This window comes from Atractosteus spatula, chromosome 16 (genome assembly GCF_055471065.1).
Source record: "Atractosteus spatula isolate fAtrSpa1 chromosome 16, fAtrSpa1.hap1, whole genome shotgun sequence".
Lineage (NCBI taxonomy): Eukaryota > Metazoa > Chordata > Actinopteri > Semionotiformes > Lepisosteidae > Atractosteus > Atractosteus spatula.
Genome location: NC_142721.1, coordinates 10,658,753 through 10,672,448, shown reverse-complemented (window position 1 = coordinate 10,672,448; position 13,696 = coordinate 10,658,753). Strand labels below are relative to the sequence as shown.

Genomic DNA, 13,696 nt, shown 5'->3' with positions numbered 1-13,696 from the left:
ATTTTACAATGCTATAAATCAAGCGCCCGGCACACTGTTTCAGTGCAAAGCACATAGCACTAAGGAAATTCTGTAAATGTATTCCTGGTCAAGAAAACCCCAAACACCACATATTAGGTAATGCAGCAGATTTTTCACCTTAAATGAAAGAAAGCATCTTTCATTGAAGAAATAACCACAATCCCACAGAGAATGTTTGTACAGTCACCTCAAAATCAAAATAATCAGGTGTTTAATACTGGCAAAGGTAATGGAACCTAAATTAGAATAACTTACATATATCTTACAAAGTATGCTAAATACAAGTGATATGTTTCTCTTCTTATGTGTATAAATCTACAGAGAATGGCTTTAAAGTAGAACAGAAAATGGGTCAGGATATTACTGAACTGGTTTCATTACATGCACTGCAAATAAAGCCCTAGCATGAAAATGTGCTGGAATGGATCTCTCATCCATCCTTCAACAGGGCACTGCTTATTCCTGTAGAGGCTGTAACAGCACTGAGTTTATTCCAAACTTACAGAGAGTGAGGCAAAACTACACCCTTGTCGGGGTGCCAGTCTGTCCCAGGGAGCACAGTTAGAAACTCCATTTATCCTAGCCAGAATGTCTTAGGGAGATGGGAGAAAACTGAAGAAAATACCCACATGGACATGAGGAGGACATACAGAATCCACACAAAAGGCTACTCTCTCCAGAATCGACCTCAGGTCCCAAGATCTATGTGGCTGCCGCACAAACGTCCACACCTCCACCTGCTACCCTGAATGGATCTTTTACAAGCAAAATTACTTTTTACTGAAACCGTTTTTTTAAGATTGCAATCATTCATTTTTACACAATCCATGCCATTCTTATACAATTACTAAGGTGTTACTTTACAGTGGCTCTCCAACTACTAGTAGCTATAATAATTATAGAGAAAAGTAGATTTTCAGAATTCCATACTTTGGCATATGTGCTCTTTTTCATCAGCTAGCCCAGCTGGAAATGTACAGTTTGTAACCTGGAGCTGTTGTGAAGTGGGAGCTTGCTGGCACTGCCCTGGAGTTGAAAAGTCATTCATTAACTCTGCAGGCATCCTGGTACTGAGCAGGGCTCTTAGACCTAGCACTCTTGGAATACTGCTGAACATAACACAAATAGAAACCTATTAAGTCTTTATTTCTTTTAAGTCTGGCTGTTTATCTGAGACTCCTGAATCACTTGACAAGCAAAAGCTCTTTTAGAGTGCAGGTAAAGACCTTAGGTCCAGGAGCTCCTGATCTGAGTTACATCAGGTAGAGACACAGGGCTGAGCCTGGAGACTGTCTCACATTGCACCTTCTGTCTATGCTAACTCCTCTCCGAACACAGTGGTGCTTAAAGTGAGAAAGACAGCATGTAGCGCACAATCATTCCTTCGGTGCCGATAAGAGTTGTCAAGTACCAAAAGAGCCCAACTGATTAACAACTGGTGATTCCACGTTGCAGTGCATAAACAGATAACTAGCAATTCGCAATTCAAAGACCACAAAGTGGTGCCTGCAACATGTCTAGCACTGCAAACAGGCCCCTGTGGAATTTTGCAAGTACCTGACATGGTTAACTAATGTCATCATAATTAATCAAATGGATTTTGGAAAAAAATGGCTATGGAATATTAATAACTGTGAGGCCCAAAGTTCAAGCAGTGTTCTGAGTGAGCCATTAGAGTACATAATAAGTTCAAGGTGACCCAATTTATTATTAATTTAGTAATTTATTCCAAAAAAAAAGATGTTGCTGATGAAATCCTAAGCCCTGCCTGCTCCTAACAACTGAAACGGTCAAAGGATAACAGTTTACAAAAGATAACCTTTGTTCCAAGGGCTCTGGCATTTGAGAATTTCCACAATAACTCAGAGCAAAAACATGTTGTTTGATAAATTGTATACATTCTTGAATTTTTGCAATATCAGCCTATTTGCACTACAATTTACATAGCTACACTTTCTATGGTTTGTTTTAACAATCACTCTACAACACCTGCTGCAATACATGAACAATAACCACATAATGAGACATTGTGAATAGCAAAGTACCCAAAAGGTATTATCCAGATTGCTAATATTAACATATTATTTTGAAAAATGAAGGCCTAATTACCAATGCCTAATTTGTCAGCCGTTGGAAGCAGGGAAGTATTCAGTCTGGTACTGCAATCTTAATTTTTAACCAATGGATGCAAACTTAACAAGGCTGCTATAAACTTGAAAGTATGTGGATTGTACTGTATATTTACAAGTTACCCAAACAGCTGTGGTTAAGTGTAACAAAGTATATGTTAAAAACAAAACATCATCTAATCCTGTTGATTCCATAACAATTATCTGCATCACCACTGTACACAGCTCTCAAAAATTGCTACAGTACCTCACAAGCCACATTTTAAGAAAATAACCACAATGCGTCTATAATATCTATGAAGTATGCACACACTACCGCGCAAAAGTCTCAAATACTGTACCCAATAAGACGTTAAAGTATTACTTTACATGTTATGATTATCAATAACATACTCAAAGAACCAACTAGTATGTCAACTTTAGTATTACTACAGCTTAGTTTGGGTGAGAAGAAATCAAGCTTGTTATTCAGCAGTCATCATCATATTCAAGAAACAAATTACAAAAAGTCCAAATGAAAAATGTCAAAGATTTTTGTAAAATCTATGCAATGCAAATTATGTTTGTCTCAATTATTAAGCAGAATGCTAACAAACCATTTCATATATGATAGTCTGTGTCTCTGAGGGGTTATGTTCAGTGCTATAAAGTTCTGTAAAAACAATCATAAATAAAACAGTATTATTGCTGTAGAAGATCTTTGAGCTCAAATTCCTTATTCGTACTCTTTGCCTGTGCATATCAAAATGACAACAAGTGTAATAAATATGCATGGTTTCAAAACATCCACAGGCCTAATTACAGACATTGGGCGAACCTATACTGGTGACATTGTGAATCAGTTGTGTGCAAAGTGCACATCATGCATATCAACATGGTTGACAACGCCTGACTACTGGCAAACAAATGGTGCTTTCTGATGATTCTTCGATCCATTTTGTCTTTGGTCATGATGGAATACAGGTAAGGAGGTGAAAGCATTAAAGGTTCTGTAAAATAACAGCACTGTTTTGGTGGCAGCAACAGTGTAGTGATGGGGCCATTAAGACCAATAGGATTTAGTTTATTCATAAGGATGTTAATACTGCACAACATACAGTACTTCTGATCACATTCAACTTGCAATAACATCAATGTCCAATACAATCCCTTCACATTAAAACATAGTAGTCACTGTTTAAAGCAGCCGTATATAGACCAAACCGCCTAGCCAAACATACGCATGAACTCTGACAAAATGTACACAAGAATGCATATTGAAATACCGTTTCATAGAAATACACTACAAGATCACTTGCCTGCCAACAGTTGCAATGGTACAGCATGTAATCATATAGCTCCAAGTCTCTCACATTGGGACTAAATCTAAAATATGCATCAAGTCTAGGTTAATTAAGAAATTAATGTAAAATTTTGAAACTGCTGTAGATGCTTGCAATTCTGCCAATTAACCAATGTGTTTTTTGTACATGAATACAAAAAAACATCAACATAGCACAAATGGTATGTAATCTCAATTTTTGATGGAAAATGTCATGCATTACGAGTTGTGGACTCTTGAGAGTTATGTTACTAATTGACAAAAGGTAAGGGTTCCCTTGCAGCTGAATCATTAGATCACAAACAAATACCATGTCCTTTACCTGCTCATGAATGTTGGAGACAAGATTTATCATGAATAATAAAGGGAGTGGAAGTCACTAAATTATCTAAGTGAAGAAAAGACTCTCAATGAGCACAAAATAACAATCCTCAATAGCAATGCCTCTATAGCAAAAATAATACAATTATGGCTTGATGCACAGAAAATCACATTTAAAACACAAATCAAATCAACATTTAAAACACAAAGCTCTTCCTTGGACAGCATCATGAGTAGCCTACAGTACATCTTAGATGATCCTCTATAATCAAATGTGTTGTTGTGGTCAAATATCTTAATCAGGATAATAAAATGTAGTTACAATAAGACAGCAACTATAGTTCATGTGCAAGCTAGTACAGTAATCTAACTGATAGTTAGCAAGGTGGGGGGTTATCACCTTTCCTAAGCTTTTTACTGCCCCGGTAATGCTGTCCTCTCATGACAAGAACCTCTCAAGACTTTCTGTGTCAATCTGAGATTAAATGTCATGCTTTTGCCAGCAGTAACATTAAATATTAACAACCCGGACCCCTCACAATGACCTGGATAGATACATGTCAACATTAACCAGTAGAAAATAATGTCAGAGATCTGGAAGTTGCTTTACAGTCATAATGGAGGATCATCTAGGTGGTACATCTGCAGGGTCTCTGCCAGTCTATGCCTCACAGAATGCATGCCATTGTTTGAGCTAATTGGGAGTCACTATGTATTGATCACATACTGTATTGTAGGGGAAACTGAGTAAAATCCACTAAGTGATCCATACCATATGGCTTACAATGATCACAAACATGTTTATAGGTGATGCAATGTTACATTCAAAGCACAGAATCTTAAATTTTATCCCCATTTACTATTTTCATGAGGAAAAAACTTAAAACATGTTAAACCATATTGCTCTTTTTAATTCTCATGTGTATCAAAGTTTGTTTTCTAAAATTCAGTAGGTTTTAAAAAGCAGTGCCATTAAAAAGGGACCTACACCGTATAACAAGATTATTCAAATTCCCCTCATCTGCATTCATTCCCCTCAGCATCACCTCACAATCTGCATCATGCCAGATACTATTACTAAAAAGTTATAAAGTCATAACAACAGGGTTCTCAGCATCCAGCAAGCTGAACTGTTAGTCCAAAAATCTTTAGGCTAATATTTACTGTAGCGATCTGGAAAGTCACCAACTTGCTACATGTGCCTGTGCTGAGATGACAAGCGCTGACAAGCACATTCAGCAAGATCTCGAGCACAAAGCTTTCTATTGCCTGACTTATCCAAAGGGACAAGGCGAATTTTAACAAAGCAATAACTGAGGATTTTGTGCATCACAGAAGGTAGGGCATCTTAGGTATTAAGAGTTACCTCATTTTTTAATATTGGTTGTTGTCTGCATTCTGATGTAGTGAATTCTAGAACACTACTTGTAATGGACATAACAGAACACCAAAAGAAGAGACTAAAAAGCAATTTCTTAAGTTGCTCAAACAATGGACTTATACCGTAACAAACTCGTGCCCATAATGAATTCCCCAGAAAATTACCTATTTAAAGTGGATATATGCCCTTGGTAGCCCAATCGATGAATTGATCTGCCAATGAGAACCCACATTGCTCAAATTCACTGTTGAATCAATTAAACTATTACAGCCCTAACAGACACGCATCTATTATCTACATATCCATTATCTGTGAGACAGAATGAATTGGAAAAAGGAAAAGGCATCCATCTTCTACATTTCGTGGATAACTATTTTAAAAAGGAGATTTAACATCAAAGGGGTGTGACATAGTGTACATCAAAATCCCACTCTATCAGCAAAGCCTACTAAGGGCCACTCTCTTCAGACAAGCCAAAACAAAAGTTGCAACAGCAAATGCTGAACTTAATAAAAATAGATTTGATTTAAAAAATATATTTTATTAAAAAATAGCATTCGGAATCACGGGAAACAAAATGTATTGAAAAGAAAGAAATCTCTTACATAATATGTACCGTAAAATAAGAACTTCAAGGTTAAGGGGAAATCCGAAGCATAAACAGAAACATATGATGTAGTTCTGTAGTTTTCAACGAAAACACCACAAGGCTACACTGCCAATCTGATAAAAAAGCCCTCTCTGTGAAGCCTCCTTTAAACTAAAGATGCCTTCTATACAAGGACTTACTGTATACTAATGTATCACTCACATTACAGCGTCTGAGGGTATACTTAGAAGTTCACATAGAAACACTGAACTGGAAAACAACAGTCCACCTTGCAAAAGCAGTCTCAAAACAATGGATGACAATATTCATAAACCTAATTTTGTGTTCTGCATTGCTTGATTATCAAATACTGAAAAGTTACCTTTAACTAGGGGACAGATACAGTTGTATGCAATAATGAAGGGTGCCAGTCTTTAGCATTGCTGCATCGCTACACTAGGACCCTGGGTTCGATTACAGACCTGCGGTGCTATTAGTGCAGAGTTTGGATGTTCTCCCCATGTTTGCATGGGTTTCCTCAGGATGCTCTGGTTTCTTCCCACAGCCCAAAGACATACTGATTGGTTAATTGGTTACTGGGGAAACCTGTCCCTAGCTGTGAGTGGTTAAATTCTGCATTTGTCTGCCTGCCCTGCGACAGACTGGTGTCCTGTCCGGGGTGTATCCTCCCTTGCACCATTTGCCTGCAAAGGACACCTCCCCTTGATCCTGAACTGGAAGAAGCAGTAAGAAAATGAATGGACAATAATAAATAAGATAGTTAATAACATTGAGGTACATAATTTAGGCAAATCATTTAACAATATGTACAATATAACTATTGCCAAGGATCAGAAATACATCAAAATTTCATCTTGTCACATAACGAAACTTCTTGAACACTATGATTTGACAAGATTTAGTTTTAATATTTTAGCATATAACAGAAAAGCAGACTATTCATGGTTAAACAGCAGGCCTTTACTGTATATTTTGTAATATACTGTAATAAAGTAGACAATTTAGTTACTTCACATGTAAAAAATTAATATCTATGTACCTTAATGCTTATTTCTAATTAAACTAATTAAAACATGTAATGCAATCCATAATCTGACACTTTTGAGTCTTGGAATGTATTAACTACCCATAATTGGGCAACAGCTCACCAGATGTATTATAGCCAGCCCATGAGTATATTTTGTCTGACACGCCAAAGGCTGTCAAACAGGTAATTACCTCTTTTCTCAATCTGATCTGCAATAATCAATTTAATATATCTTTTAATGATTGCAGACTGACACTTTCCTTTTTGTTGACAGTGTTATTAATAAAATTCACATCCTTGAAATCAGAACTGAGACTGTCGAAATACATATATCATTCACAGTAATCACAGTTACAAGAATAATCACAACAATAATAAATCCTTGGCTGAAAAGCAATATGCAGATGCAAAGAGAGGAAAATATGATGAAATCACAATGCATAGCAGCCTCTGTGCCATTGTTCTGACATCTGATGAGATCATAGTGTTATTAATCCACCTTATTTAAAGTATGCTTTTATATATACCTAGTCAAACTGAACGTACAGTAGATGTAGAGACTTTAACTACCAAGGACAGAGGACATGAGATTACACTTCTAAATGCACTAAACTGCCACATACTATTGCACAAGAGTGTTTTTTGAGACTGCTGTTGATTCCATCCCCCAGCTGTCTCTACACAAATGTTGTAGTCTGTCCAGGGACTCTGCAATGAGCATGACGTACCAGAATGCATCAGTACAAGTACTTCTCCTTGCATTTCTGTGGCTCAGGTGGCTACACTGAGAGGAGTCATTTTTAAGATCGACAATGTGGCTTCATGGAGATGTTTTGGAGTGTGCAATTTTCTTACAATGACATAATTCATTCTGAACCGCAGTTTGGTTTACTTTTGATTTTTGCTTTGCTCAGGATTGCTCCTTTAACAATTCAGTTATCCTTAAGCTGCAGGAAGTAACATGCTTGTAAAATCACAACATGCAAAGTGTGATGAAATGTCCTACCTGTTGCAGTCTACATGAAGAAGCAGGTGCGAGGCACTGACAGAAAGTGCGATCTTATGCCACTGTCCATCTGCCAGCCGGTAAGGAAAAGACTCCCTTCTGGGTTTCCCGTTGAATAGGTAATGGTATCTGATTTCTTCTCGTAATCCACTGCTCTCCAGTTCAAAATAACTGTTGATTTAAGTCACAAGAAATAAGATTTCAACAGCCTGCTTCTGCGTCAAGAACATACACACATCACAGTAAAGTAGGGAATATCAACGTTTTTATCAAATCCACCTAAAGAGAATGGTAGTATGACAATAAGCAAAGAAATAATTAACATATCTGGAGCTTAAACTTATTTAAACTACTGGACCAGAATCTTCAGTTTTCTGTGAAAGAGTAATGCTTGTGTCTCGTCAGGCAACAGAAATCTTCTGGCAAAATCAGTGAGGGACGCACCAATCAGTGTTAACTCTCCTGTGAAGCACTGCAGACCATGAAGCATGTCAAAAGATGAATGGGTCGAAAAGGTGTGTCAGAGGAACCATATCTGCAGGTCCTTGTTCTCCCAGTGAAATACTGGAGTTGCGGTCATAAGCAACTGGCGAATCTAATTTGGGTAGGCATATAATAAAACTATTGAATTTGAGATATCAACTTTTTGATAACAAAAAAATAAATTGCTGATATTCTAGAGATTCATGATTGCCTTCTTATAATAAACAAACGCTTTACTAATAAATGATGCTGCAGGCACTAAGAGCTAAGTAAAACTACCTTTTAAAAAATACGGAAAAAAGGGTAGGTGAGGTCAAAACTCTCTTTACCCACAGCTGCCACAACAAAGGAGAGGCCAACTCGATAAAAAAGCTTCAATAAAGCAAGTGATGGAACACAGCACTGAGTGACATCAGGGTCAGAGGGCCTGTGTTTCTGTAGAAATATATGTACATGATCAGCTCTTGATAGCTTTGATAAATAAAGAGCAAAGGGGAAAAGATCATTAATGATGGAGTTATACTTAGCCGAGCATGAGATTTTATTTCCCCCCCCCCAACTGCTACAAACTCAGCTTGGCTGAGCTACCAGACCCAAACAGGCCTCATAAATATTTATAGGAATAAGCACAGTAGTGTCACACCGAATACAAAGTGAGAGAGGGTGAAGAGGGTGAAGATTAGTCTCATAATTGTGTATTAGCATTAAGCAAGAACATCATAAAAATGAATATGATGTAAAGCTATATAGTATATACATACAAAAGCTTGCACACAGACGCACTCTAAAAATAATGTAATTCATTGATTTATTACAGTAAGTGTAATACTTTCATTTCTAAAGTACACTACCATTCCGTAGATACTACTGAAAGATTACTAAACATTCATTTGGCCTAAGAAGTGGTAGTTATGGTCTTGCAGTGAATTTAAATCTTCATAAATGAAGACTTAAGAGGAGCAGGTGCAAATATATTTTAAGAATACAATTCGATGCCTAAGTCCTTTTATCATGGTTTCCAAAAACGATTTAACAATTTTTATTTAAAAATAGACACTTCAAAAACAATATTCCAAAATCAGCTCCTCTTCAGCTACTGCTAAGACCCTTCTTTGCCACAGCGGGAGTGTATTAACTCGACAGTATGTTCAGTGAAAAGCCACAGGTGTAGCTTGGACTAGATTTAGTGAGACTGTTGTCTTCTGCAGCTCTTGCCATTTTGTGTCTCAGAGGAGAAGAGATATGCAAAGGGGACTAAAAATTAAAATTCAGAACATTTGCTTAGGAACTCTGGAATATTAATTTTTTAATAGCTCTAGAAGGTCAACAAAACTTTCACTGCTATCAAGGCAAAGTGAATAGAAAACTATTGCCCTTTTGCAATCATTTAAAAACATTTTTTTTGGTTCCGTAAGCCATTACAAAATCTCAGTTCAAAAGCATTACCCAAGAACAGAGTGGGCAAAGGATATATTTACAGAGTCAGGCTGGTCAGAATGTTAATTATTAACCTTTATGGGTTTTTTTTATATTTGGGCCTTTTATTTATTTTCCATTTTTAAATAGTGAAATAATGCTCTAAGAAATTACCTTGTACCTGTGAGTCTACAAACCCACTACGTGTTTGGATCCTACTTCTAACAACCATGATGACTAACAGTCAAAGGACTGGTTAAACACTGCTTAGCCAACATCCGCTATTTCTGCTGGATCAAGCAATGCAGATAAACTCAAGTATTTATTTTGGAGGTCTTCAAGTCACATGTATGTACATAAAAAAATTGCATATTTTAAACAGCTTTAAAAAATGAATACCACTTTTCTAGCCTCCATAGTATCCTGTTATTATGAATTATTTGCCAGAAAAATCATTTTTAGGAGCTGTTAAAGTCATTTGTTTCCAGAATTGTGAAGCCCCTGCTCTAAAAGTGGAGAAATGCAATAACTACTTCTATTCAAAACCGTTTTAAGACTGGTGGATAGGAAACAATATTACTTGTAGAAGAAAGACTATGCTCACCCTAGCCTAGGACTATAATTCATAAAGGCTAATGGGAAACAATACAAGAAAAATGGTCCATGAAAATATACTGAATGATTTCTAAAAATGTGTTTTCAAATGATTCATTCTATAGTTTTTCACAAAACAAAAAGCCATCTATGTACTATACATAGTTGTGCTTTGAATTTACCTAAATAAGTAGTATACAGAGTGCTTTGAGTTTATCCTAAGTAAATCTGTTTATTATTAATGCTGCATACACACTTAACTAAATGATCTAGGTTCCTTTTTATAAACAGTAACCATAGTAACTACGCTTCCCTGCTGCACAAAACACTCATTAGTCTTACCTAACAATTAACACATTGCTAATTACCAGTTATTAATTAAAAAACACTTTTATATGACCTAAAAAATATTTGCATATGCACATCACAAATAAAAATCTGGTTATATGTAGAGGTATTGGAAAGATGTGTCCTGCCATTTGTTTTTTAAAGGATAACTCTAGTTAAGTAAACAGAAATCTGACAGCTCATTTCAATCAAATCTAAACTGTTCGCGATGAATGTCAGGCACAAAGTATTTGCATTTTTATACTGCCAGATGCAACTGCATAGATTAATGCTAAAGTGTTTTCTTTTACATACCAATGAACTTGCCAAAATACATACACAGCTTTATACTGGCTAGAAGGTACCATAACAGGAATACATTTAAAATAAAAAAAATTAAAAAACACTACTGAATAATCATATAAAGTAATAAACATCTGTACCTCTAACCCTTTCCATATTTGAAATTTCAGTGCATTTCTTCAAAGTCAAACTGGGAATTAAACTGCAAGCTCTAGAATTTGAGGCTTTGCAATTTGTTAGGTCCACTAGTACACGGCTGTCGAGGGAATAAAATTAAGGAGGCTGCAAGCAGAGGCTGGAGAAAAAGAAATATTCTCTGAATGGCCTTAATAAAAAAAGAAAGCAATAAAAGAAAAAATGCAGCACACATCTGAATGACATTACTTCCTATAAGTAATGGAAGACTAGATGAGTACCTTTTAGTACTAGGGCATAATATTAGGTAAACTGCGTAACTGACAAAAAAAAAACTAATAAAAAATTCAAGTTCATCTGAAAATTTAAATAAAATGTGGGACTTTTTAAAGTAAAAAGTAATTCAGAACCTTATTTTGATATAGTGCATCAATCTGAAGCTCATTAAAGTGCTGGATAAAGAACTGTAGGCATTTAAAAACAGTTCCCAAGAGAAAGTACACTGCCGACAGCGATGAAGGACAACCACGTCATAACTTCACCAATTAAAATTAAAAACTGGATTTCTCCATTGTTTACACCTGGTACATTACAGCCTCTTAATTCCTATCTCCAATCTAAAGTTATTGAAGTTACTGCCAGTCCTTTTGTTTTAAAGTTTACCAGAACAATATGCAACTTAAGTCTCATTAAATATTAGAAAATTAGTTTGCTGCAATAACCAGATGCAAAACAAAACAGATTTAGAAATAGAAAAAATGTATATCTGGAATGTCTCACAAACCTCCAAAAAACAGATTAGATTTTCTGTGATGTTTATGAAGATTAAATACCTGTGTGGAGAATATTTTCTACTTCTCAAGAGGGGCATTTTAAACCTTAAATTTTTTAATGAAAATCCTAATTCCATTAATGCCAGCTTACAACACATTTTCATCAGGTGAAGCAGATAACCTTCCAAATATGAATACGTTCAATTTGAATACTATTAACTGCAAAAAAAGAACAAAGACTTTTTGTAATAAAAGGCAAAGTTTGGACTGACTGATGATGTGTTCAACAAATTAAGAGCTATAAAATTGTACTTTAAAACTCCTAATGTCTGCAAGCACTGTACACTCTACAAAAAACAGCAAAATCAGCTCTACCTTTAAGTCCCATCACTACTGAAATGCCTGTACTGATAACAGACGGTCCCTGATACTGTAGTTGGAAACTGCTGGTGGTGCAGAAATTTTGCTTTCTTCTTCTAGTATATTTTAGAATGAAAAAAGTGCCTGCAAACTGACACTCTGTAAAAAGCATTTGCAGCAGTATATGAAATACTGTAAACCTACAGTAGGAAACAGTAAAAGAAGGATTCTGGATATCAAAAAAAGTTCCTTGATCAAACCACCACGGGGAAATATTTCGTTTCCACACAAAAGCAAAAGTGTTATTAAACCTTCTGAATGAGCTGAATTTCCAGGCACTTAAAGGCTAATCTTGAAGCCTTTTAAAAAAAAAAGAAGTGGCACTTGAGTCAATTTTAAAAAGTTATGCTCCCACTTTGATAAAGCTGTCTCCTAAGATACGGCTAAAACGTACCTGCTGCTAGTTAGTCTGTAAATATCAAAGTATGCACTTCACTATTCACATTTTATGAATGTGAAGATGAAAACAGTAACAAACCGTTCTCATGGGGTAGATTCTTTTGTGCATCTCATGAGTGATAAAATATAAGAAGGTTCCCAAAACATCTTATTACATCTCTGGTTAAAAATAAATCTGTGTTCTCGACACTGTGATCTGCATTTTTCAGCATTCAGTAAACAACATGTGCTACCCCACAGACAGACAAACAGGAGTTCAGAAATATGCTCTCTCCCATAGAAGACCTGGCAATGCACACAGAATGAAGAGCACATAAGGCAAACAAAGAACTAAGGCAGCTCAATAGGGAAAGAAGAAAAGAAAGCAGTGAGAACACTAGCTACCCATTCACATAACACTCCTTTAGTAAAGTCCCCGGAAAATATAAAACTTCCATCTCTTTGCTCATTGTTTTCTCGTCTGTGTGTGGATTTATGATAAGCAACTCTTCCTTCTGAATAATGGAACACTACTGTCCTAGATTCCTTTTGGCTGCGCAACTGCCAGTATGCAACAGTTCACAGCAGCTTAAGACAGGGGGGGGGAGTTCAAAAACCATTAAAAGTGAATGGGAATTTTAGCTGGTTGGGAAAGCAGCAAAACGCCCTAAAAAAATGAAAAACAGTAGCAATTCACAGTGAGCTAAAATTAAATTCGATGAATTTCAAATGGCCCTATTTAGTCAAGACTGACATTTGCTTCGCCTGGATTTTTCCAATAGAGGCAGGATGGTAATTAACTAAATTTGCCCACTGTGCTAAGTGACCCTGTGAGTGGCTGGGGAGCAGTGGGTAAAAATACCATTTTTCCTCAACACTTTATCCCTCATTCTACTACGATAGTTTAAGAATAAATGAAAAATACTATCCTAGGTGGTGTATTTACTGTAATTACTTTATACTACAGTCATTGTGCACTAATTAACCTCTGCTTTCAGGCAAATTAACACCCTCCCACATACGTATCCCAATTTACAACTGTTGGATATAT

The 13,696-nt window shown here is 36.1% G+C and overlaps 1 protein-coding gene across 1 annotated transcript in view; it reads right to left on the bottom strand.

Annotated features, from left to right (window-relative positions):
* Nucleotides 1–13,696, bottom strand: part of LOC148819555 (protein kinase C-binding protein NELL1-like) — a 164,859-nt gene that overhangs the window by 131,959 nt on the left and 19,204 nt on the right. The window contains exon 4 of the mRNA XM_088934521.1: nt 7,817–7,987. Within this exon, the coding sequence (XP_088790647.1) occupies nt 7,817–7,987 (171 nt within the window). The remainder of the gene's footprint in view (nt 1–7,816; nt 7,988–13,696) is intronic.